At 37.2% G+C, this 10,573-nt stretch overlaps 1 protein-coding gene across 3 annotated transcripts in view; it reads right to left on the bottom strand.

Annotated features, from left to right (window-relative positions):
• The window catches only part of LOC111861705 (lysophospholipid acyltransferase 5), a 55,440-nt gene that overhangs the window by 16,228 nt on the left and 28,639 nt on the right, over positions 1 to 10,573 (bottom strand). For 2 of the 3 annotated variants that reach the window (XR_002842295.2, XM_033750431.1), the window contains exon 9: positions 7,783 to 8,081. Coding sequence is in view for 2 of the 3 variants with exons in the window: in XM_033750431.1 (XP_033606322.1) it covers positions 7,809 to 8,081 (273 nt within the window). In the remaining variant the exon portion in view is untranslated. Of the gene's footprint in view, positions 1 to 6,176; positions 8,082 to 10,573 lie in introns of those variants that run through there. The other variant, XM_023846484.2, reaches the window with a different exon arrangement.

Below are 10,573 nucleotides of genomic sequence, written 5' to 3'. Positions count from 1 at the left end.
CACGACGGACACAATATTCTAGCCCGAATTGTCACAGGTGATGAGTCTTGGGTTCATCATTACCAACCTGAGACAGAGCATGTGTCAATGCTGTGGAAACATCCTGTGTCGCCTGCCAAAAAGAAGTTTAAGGTGACATCATCCTCCAGGAAAGTGATGCTCACAGTCTTCTGGGATCGCGAAGACANATTTGGTTTGATGTGTTACTTGTTTGTGTTCTACAACTGTTAATGTACTACAATTATATGTGGCCTTTTTAAATGTCTTGGATATTTAATTTTTAACAATTTATCAATTTAAATGTACTTTTTATTGACATGTTCTATATCTCAAGGCAGCACTGCCAATTGTAGATCTCTGGAACAAAATAAATATGTATGTATGTATGTTCAAGAGCTTTCAACAGCTTTGTAATCAACCTGACTTCCAGCCCTGACATGGGCCTTAATGAAAAATTGTGGTCCAAGATTGTGTACTAGCAAATAATTTTCAAACAGGTGGAAGGTTTTAATGAAATGCAACAGGACAGCTATGTTATTTGGTGTAACTTTGAATTCAATTTTCTGTTTTCTTTTATCAGTGTCAACAAGACAGCTCTATGAACCAATCCAAATAAGATGAAGTTAGCCTGCAGGTTATTCTTAAAAGCATAATGGTATTTTCTTCAGGCTGATGACAATCTTAGCAAGTGAAAGCACTGAAGAGCATTACTTCTGGGATGAAATGCTCCAGATGTTACATTTCCTGCCTACATAGGTTATAAAGACAGCTATTTTCATTACAAGTGTGGTAACTTAAATTCATTCATTTTTTTGGGTTACAAAATGAAACAATTATAGGTTCATGTATAGTTTACATGTTCACACGCATTTTTCAATTAAGTATAACACTGTTTTATATTCATCTCTTGCACAAATGATGTCAGTTGAGTGTATTCCAACTGCAGTGTTTAGAATAACCCATAATATAGCATATAGTTCATGTATTAATTTGATTTAAACTATGTACTTTGTGTGTTACATCTGTTGCTCCAGTGCTATGCATGTCAACTCTTTTATTCTCATATATGCACACGCAGCGATCTGAGTGGAATGTGGGTGGGACCTTCTAGTGTGCAGCAAATAGTGCATGGGGCTTTAATCTACAAAGGATGGCACCTAATCTGTAGTTGGTTGGATGTAAAAGATCTTATGCGCATTTAAGAAAATTGTAATGCTTCAGTGCAGATAATGCTACAGTCAATGAGAATGTTGTATTATGTTGTTATTTTCAAGTCCCCATGATAAGCACACCAAAAAAGAAGAAATATTACTGTGACAACATTATTATATAAATTGTAGTGACATACTATATTACACACAATTGGAAGTAAGGGACATGCACTTGTAATTTCATATTTCAGCCATATTAGGACATTATAAGTATTTTTATAAGTTTTATAAATTCTCATAATAACAAGATTGCCTGTATAATTTTCACAGGTATAGGCACCACAGTGCAACAAGTGTCAAGACAAGTTACCAACATTTTACACTGTCACTCCATATTTTTAACACACAAAAAATTATTTGGGTCCAAATGTTTCTATCCATATTTATTATTCCTCTCCTTAGAAAATTTCTAAGTTGATCTGTATTATCTAAAATATCTTTGAGGGTGTATGACCATCAGATAACACAGTAAATTGTTCGATCATCATCAAACTGTTATTAGATTCCATTTTTAACATATCATGGGAATGAAAATTACCATACCAAAGATCCCTTTGACATGATTTTTCTTCAGTATGGATACCTACTCAAGGTATGACACACTTCAAAAGATCTTTTAGAAAAAAACCTATCTTCAGTGTTTCTTAATTATGTTATTGAAAGCAAAGCTGGATATAGATTTTGGAAAGCCAAAGCATATTAAATATTTTACAAAAGTCACCTTAATACATGTTGCACATCCCCCAATGTATTATCCCATAAAAATTTCAGGGCTGAAGTTCACATGTCACCGTGCTTAAGTTATCAGTGGTAAAAAAAAAAAGTAAAGCTATCCTTGTAACAGGCTGTGCAGGCCCAAAGGGTTGTGAGACATTGAAGGTCCCACATTATCTAGACAATCGGCTCAAAGATGGTGGTAGGTTGTCAGCCTTATGCGCCGGCCGTGCTTTACTTCCCCAGAAAATTATTTAATTAATGGCTGAGGCACTATGCTACAAGTCGGAAGGTCGCGGGTTCAAGTCCTGATGAGGTCACTGGATTTTTTTTCAATTGACCTAATCCTTCCGGCCGCACTATGGCCCTGGGGTCGACTTAGCCTCTAACAGGAAAGGGTACCAGGAAGTTATTAATGGTAGGAAGTTAAAATTAGAAATATTGGATGGCCTCAATTGGCATGATGTTAATATTAAGTTTCACAAAAATGTGTCCACTGGCTCAAAAGCTACTGCTCTTCTTCAATACTGTTTTCATAATAATTATTAATTATAAGTACTGGTGTTTGTTTCATGGAATTTAATAAGCTGCATCTAATATAACCCACAAATGAGGAACAGATCCCTTCAGTGCCACATTTATGCATTCAGAAAAGTGTATGGCAAATACAATACATAAAGCACAAATTTAAAATAAATTACACATGTATCTCAAATAAAACTGTAGATTTAATCATCATTCAAACTTTGTGCAATGAGCATATTTCTGTAATACTATACACATAAATAAAATTTCAAAAGCAATCATAAATTCCTGGTGCACCATTAAATATCACAGATTTTTCACTGTAGAGCTTATAAATTCTGTATAGTTAAGGAAGGCCTGTAGCAGAATGGCTTTGGCTTACTGTGTGCTACAATTTCTATATTCACTCAGCAACACTGAGAAATACAATATTTCTAAAACATTAAAATTAAAATAGTTTTTATTCCTTGACCTCTTATTACACTCAATTTTCTAGAACAGCAATAATCAGAGATGTAACTACCAAAAAACTGTTAATGCAAAGAGTTGTGAATTTGAAAAAAATACACAGCACAACTTTGTGGTATAATTTCCTGAAACTGTATCATGTTTTTCAATACAGATAACTCTAAACAGAGACAGCACTATAAACTACCTAAGATGGAAAGATGTTTCTTTTGATCACTATTTCATTTTCCATAAATTACAATAAACATTTTAAGGAGAAAAAAATTGAAACTAAATGCTTTCATATAATTCTTTAATATTTAGAAATATCAATTAACATAACCAATCTACCAATACCTACAACCTTAGAAATGCTTTCCCTAATAATTAAGTGTCACTGATTGCTGTTTAAGACAAACATTACTGAACCAATGTGATTCTATAATGTATGGTTTCACAACTAAAAAATATAAAACATTTATGTATGTCTACAAATGACTACCTTCTTTATTTCTTTTTAAGTAGTACTGCTTGCTCTTCAGGAAGGCAAAATATGGCATATGTTTATAGACATTACTGTCTGCATTCAGTACAATCACAACAAATGTGCAGGAGAAGCTATCACTACACTGAATATTTTCTTTTCATATAAATTATATGAAGTGATTAGTCTGGGCGAATAAGCACCATAGCAACAATGCAGAGCCAAGGAAAGATCTATCTATTCACATGATAAACATAACCTCTAAATATCCTCATTTGCCAGCCCCCCTCCCCTCCACTTTCCACCATTCAAAGAAAGTAAGAGTTAAAAAAAAAGTACATCCACTCCCCCATATGTCTTCATGGCATGGTGCTTAATTAGTTAAGCACAGGGATAACTCTACCTATCCCTGTAACAAGCTGTGAAGGCCAATAGGGTTGTAAGATGTCAAGGATCCCACATTTTCTAGAAAACTGGATCACAGATGGTGGTGAGGTGCCAGCCTTATGCCCTGGCCACCCTTTATTGCTAGGAAGATTCATGGTACTCATTTCTGTTAGAGGCTGAGTCGACCCAAGGACCACAGTACAGCTGGAAGGATTAGGTCAACTGAAAAATCCAATAATCTCAACGGGAATCGAACCTGCGACCTTCCAGCTTGTAGTACTTCTTTTAATCAGTATAGATGATATTCCAGACAAGACAGAATGGCCACTAATTATCTTTACAATTCTAATGTAAGAATGAAAAAAATACAAGAAAGATAAACTTACAGTCTGCACCATCTGTGAGAAAGAACTCAAAGTTTAAATATGTGAAACTTGCAAATTTCCATACTTCAGTTGTTGGACACCGATTTCATGTGCCAGGGAGGTAAACAAACAAATGTAAGACACAATACACAAACACATTAGAGGAAATTCAATAGTGACTGCTCGCTGGTGTGGGATTCATACAACAATGTGTTCTTTCTCTCTTTGATGATAAGGTGGCAATATCCATCAGTTATCTAGGTATGCTTCAGGGTACTTCTATCCTCAGTTTGAGGAAATGAGGCCTTAAACTCAGTGGCCAATATCAACGATTTTAAGGCCGTAAGTGCTCCTATCATTGAACCTGTTGATGCTGATAAAATGAAAAAGTGTGTGACCATGGTATATTAATACAATGACTGACTTTTTGGATATCATCCATCATCCTACTATTTTTTTTTTTTTGAAACACTGTTTTAGAGACTGGACTGCCTCTGTCCCAAGGCAAAAGGCCTACTCAGTTGAGCCCAATCAATAAATCTAGTCCTGAGATAGCAACTAGCTTTATCAATTGGACCCACTCTGCTGATGTTGGATAGCTGCAACACACAAAGGGAGAAAATGAATATCATTTAGCCATATAACAAATGATGACCATATTGGGTACGTTTCAAGTAGCAGTTCAACTTTATGAATATCATTTAGCCATATAACAAATGATGACCATGTTGGGCACGTTTCAAGTAGCAGTTCAACTTTACGAGTTCCCTTCACAGATGATGCAAACCTCGAATACACCATTTTGTATTTCTTTTACTGTTTTACACTGAAGTCACAAATAAGATTTATCTTCACCCTGTATATTGCTGAAATTCTGATGTTCAAATATCTTTGATGAGGAATGAAGGTGAACGATACCTGAAGATTGTATATAATATGACTGAATTTCTGTCACGGATTTCACTGAATCTGAAATAGCATGTGCCCTGTTACTGGTCAGTCAGACCCTTGCAAGACACACAGTACTGCTGTACAGTACCTTCTACATGGAGACAACAGAATAAGCCCCTTTAAAGCTTGGCACAGTACTCTAAAAATAGAGAAATATGGATTTTACTTCTTTTAAAAAATTCTTCAAAGTAAAAAGATATGCAGATGCCTTCTGGCCAAGAAAGAGCACCACATGTTGCTACCCTCAAAGGAAGGGTATAGCAGTAATTTTTGCATCCCAACAATTCAAAAACTTTAGTGTCAGATCTAGAGACTGCTGATTTTTCTCATTCAAATGAAATGGAAATTGAGAAATAGCAGACTTGATAAGGAAAACTGCCTAAGTGAAGCACAGTGTTTTAGCCACATTCCTGGACAAGGCTGAGCTCTCATTTTCATCTTCAGGGTTAATCATGTGGCAATTCAAGTTTCAAAGACAGCAGTTTAAGCCTTGAAAACTCCAGACTGCCCATTACTTCACAAATGATAAGACAGACTGCATACTGATGAATCAAAGGAAGAACCAACATTCATGTTAGGAGGATGACAGTTTCAATCCCTGAACTTGGAATGGAAGGATATTCAAAGACCCCCGAGAGATGCTGTGAGTGGGCTGCTAGATTTCTAAGATAAAAGATCCGCGAACATCATATACAAATGCAGGACTTAACTTTGGCTAGACCAAACACTGAACTTAATTCATAATACCAATGCAACTGTGGTTCAATTCAAATCATACATTAGCCAGTATTTATATTGTGAAAGTGAACTAAATATTATTTTGTACACAGTGATATTGGAGGCACGCAGTATCATAGTTGGTTGAGGGGCTATGCTACAAGCCGGAAGGTCGCAGGTTCATGTGCCAATGAGGTCACTGGCTTTTTTTCAATTGGCCTAATCCTTCCAGCCGCACTATGGCCCTGGGGTCCACTCAGCCTCTAACAGAAATGAGTACTAGGAATTAATTAAATAATTTTCCTGGGGAGTAAAGTGCGGCCGGTGCGTAAGACTGACAACTTTACTGCCATCTTTGAGCCGACTGTCTAGATAATGTGGGACCCTCATCTCACAACCCTATGGGCCTTCATGGCCTGGTACAGGGATAGCTTTACTTTTACTTTTACACAGTGATATTAAGTTGAAGCTTGTGGAAACATCCACTGCAACATATGAAGGTGGAATATTAAAATTCAGTCACCAATCAGTGATTTTTATTTACATTCTGATATCTGCAGTGCTTTTCCCACCTTTGCTTCACTTAACCATATCCACGAAGACCTGGGTTCTCATTCACTCACAAGCAACAACTGCACTATATTACATCCCACCTTCACCACTTCTATGACCAAATCTCTGAAGAGAATGGAAGCTGAGATGGCTATAAAGACTTCAAAAATAATGCAAATGAGATGGGATGGGTACAGTCAACAACATAACCTGGCCAATTAATTCACCAACTCACCAATCAGGTATAGTAAAATGTTCAGTGATCCCACACTGGCATTAAGAGAACCTTCTGATTTTTGGAACTTGTTTAGGAGCAAAATACAATGGTCATTGCAAAACTGAGGCAATGAAAAGCTGCTGTATCTAAGACAGTTACATAAGACTTAATTATTTCAAAACAATTATCAGAGATAATGGAAAATGACCATAGCAAGCAAATGAACATTTGTACCATCACTCAAATATTTAAACCACAGCAGAATTTTGAACAATAAAAATATACTTATACTGCAACATTAAGGGCATGTTTTGTGTTTCAGTCCTGATGCTTTCAATGTTCTTTCCCCTCCCTGTTATAATAACCTCATTCTACACATCACATATGGACATATTTCACATGCCATCCTACAACAGTAAAATTTTCATTGGTCTCATTTTATGCCACTCAAATGAATTGTGTGAAAATTCATCAGAAGTAATTTTATACCCCAAAAATTTAAACTCTGTACAATATATTTCTTTTTAACAGTACTGTATCATCTCTGTGATATTCTTAAAATGATGATGAAGAAATATTGATATACAAATGATCTAATTTGGAAGAAATGCCTTTGAAGATATGGTTATCTTGTGGATACTTTATCCCCAAATATTAAGTTCTGAGATATTTTTAATTTCCCATACATAAAGCTGACCTGAAACACCTTCAATGTTCATGTCATTGAAGCACACTCATACTTGTACACTGATGTACATATATGAGACCTCACAAGACATAATTCAACTCATGAAAGACCACTTCTTGAGCATAACCTAAGAGACAGCACAGTCAACCATGGGTACCCCCGGACATGTTATGAATGCATCACAGTCACAGGATGCATGCCATCACAGGTCACATTCATAATTTTCTGCTGGCCATTTTACTGTGCTATGTAGGATGAATACCTCTCATAAACAGACAACATAATAAAAATATAAATGCATAACACTGGCAGTACCTAGTATTTTTTTAATGCATGTATAAAGTCTGAAGTTTAAAATCAGTGGGACAAACCATTCTTAATTTTAAAAGACCAGTAGCCACATAAAGAGTAAGTCCTGGATTGAAAATACAATTATGCTTCATTAAAAGGTTATTCTCAAGTAAGTCCAGGTACTGTTATAAAAGTAAACACGCTGTATTTTCTCATACATACGAGAATCATACCTTCGAGATCATGCTGCCATATATTTTCACTCTTGGTGAGCTCTTCTTGGATTCCATAACTTCAGCAGTTTCCTCACAAACGGTGAGTAGACTGGCCAAGGGAAGAACACAAAATGACCAAAATAGTAAACAGATGCATACACATGATTCCAGCGTGAATACGATAGCAGTACAAATGGAACCAGACAGTATCCCATAAACACAAACGTATACAGCTTCAGCAATAACCATGTGACGGGGCGGAGTGCAACGTGATTGAGAAATTCTTTCACCTCACTTTGTTCTAGCATTTTCTCAAACTGTAAATATAGAAACAAAAGGGAACATAAGGATTATATATAGCTACGTAATTATCAAGATACAATGGTAACATCTCTGTGCTTAATTAATTAAGCACTATGACATGAAAACATATGAAAGGGGGAGGTAAGACTAATATTTTTTACTTTGGCACTAGATGGAGGTGAGTGGTCAATTTCATGCCCTGGCTATAATACTGGGAAAAATTTATAGAACATTTTGCTTCAGATACTTCATTCTTTATAATGAGGCTAGCATGAATTACAAAGCATTAACTATACAACTTAGTGACCATTCTGCATAAATTATCCCACTAGCACAAGATTCAAACTATTGTGACATGTTGCACAACGAAGGACCACTACCTCCCCAGCGGCATGTAGCGGTAAAGTAGCGCTCACGTAATAGGCGAGTCATCACCCCGCCACTCTCCCAGCGGTGACCTCACGAGCGGAGCCGAAGTTAGCCGAGCCCTCGCAACCTGGTAGCTATGCAACGTGAGTCAACAGCGGTGACGTAACAGGATGACGTGGCACTCATTACGCAACAGGCAAGCACTGCGGCTATATAAGTGAGCTGCACAGCAGCTGCGAGTCAGCTGTAATGTGGCCATCGCCGAAGACAGTCCTCAAGCTACCTCTGAGAGTTCCGAGCAAGCCGACGGGTCAGTGTGTTACCAACAGTTCTCAAGGCAGCAGCCTACGAGCAGAGTTGGAATCTAGCCAGCGGCGTGTTACGAGTGAAAGTGTGTAATTTAGGGAGACTTGTATAGCTCCCGCGTTATTAATACGTGAAGACTACTGAAGATAGTGTGAAGAGATTTGGTTGTAGGGTTTGTAAAGTGTGGAAACCCGCAACATTGTGATAATTAATTGTAGCCGTTACTTGTAGGTTGTTAAATAAACCAATTAACGATCTCTATGGCGTATTCTGTAACTAAACACGTTACATTGGTGTCAGAAGTGGGATTTGGACTTACACACGTGACCGACGAGATTCGATCTCAAGACACGTGACAATTTGGTGTCAGAATTTTTACGAACTTAAACACGCCTGACAAATAATTGGATTATTTTGCATCGAGTATCGTACTGCTACAAAATGGAGAAGCAAGGTCTTCAACTAGTAATCGAAATGCTGACGAAGGCAGAGGCCGATAGAAAAATCGAAAAGGAAGAGATGGAGGAGAGTAGGAGGAAGCAGAAGGAAGAAAGGAAGGCGAAGAAGGAAGCCTGGCGAGAAAAGATGGCATTTGTTAGGCATTGGACATAACACGTAAGACTGTGGTATGAAACCTTTCCACTGTGGTTGATCTACAAAACAGTGTAAAAGGTAAAAAGGTAAAGCTATCCCTGTAACAGGCCATGAAGGCCCATAGGATTGTTAGATATGGAGGTTCCCACATCTTCTATAGACAATTGGCTCACAGATGGCCCATCAGTCTTATGCGCCAGCTGCCCTTAACCCCCCAGGAAGATACCTGGTACTCATTTCTGTTAGAGGCTGAGTTGACCTCAGGGCCATAGTGCAGCTGGAAGGATTAGGCAAATCGAAAATATTCACCTCACTGGGACATGAACAAGCATTGTGCCTCATCCAACTTCGCTACCACATGCTCGACAAAACAGTGTAAAATCTGGAAATCTGCCACACAATTTCCAGATGTATTTTCTCCACAAATATATTGAATTACTCTATAAAAACACACCATGCCGAATAANAGGAAGATACCTGGTACTCATTTCTGTTAGAGGCTGAGTTGACCTCAGGGCCATAGTGCAGCTGGAAGGATTAGGCAAATCGAAAATATTCACCTCATTGGGACATGAACAAGCATTGTGCCTCATCCAACTTCGCTACCACATGCCCGACAAAACAGTGTAAAATCTGGAAATCTGCCACACAATTTCCAGATGCATTTTCTCCACAAATATACTGAAATACTCTATAAAAACACCATGCCGAATATTATATTTCATTTTGCAACTGCATTTCAGGAGTATAAAATACAACTACTGCAGCTACTGCCTTACATGCACTCAACTACAAGGTACTGGGGAAGGAAGCTATCAATTAATGCAACAAATGCCTGGAAGAGCAACAAGAATGGAAAAATGTACTCTGACAGAGCATATTGATGGTCCAAAGGATTCATTTACTAAAGATACAAATACTTTCTTCATCGCATTCAGCTTTGTTGGACCCTTGTGACAAGAATGAGTGCTAAAATGCAGAATAACATACAAGTCTACTGTCAACATAATGAATCAAGACCAGATGTACTATATATCCTCTCTTTCTTCTTCTTCAATAAACATTTAATACCAAGACATCCGGAAAAAGCAGAATTTTTATGGGAAAAAGATTTGAAACTCAGAAAAAACACAAAAAATATTAAAATGGTTTATTTATTTTCCTTGTTTTTATTATGCTTCACTTATGTGATAGAAATTGGTGCTAAAACTAGCAATTTACAGAAGCTATAGTTGAA

This window comes from Cryptotermes secundus, unplaced genomic scaffold (assembly GCF_002891405.2).
Source record: "Cryptotermes secundus unplaced genomic scaffold, Csec_1.0 scaffold235, whole genome shotgun sequence".
NCBI lineage: Eukaryota > Metazoa > Arthropoda > Insecta > Blattodea > Kalotermitidae > Cryptotermes > Cryptotermes secundus.
Note: the sequence above shows the minus strand (reverse complement) of the source record. Positions and strands in the feature narration are given on the sequence as shown.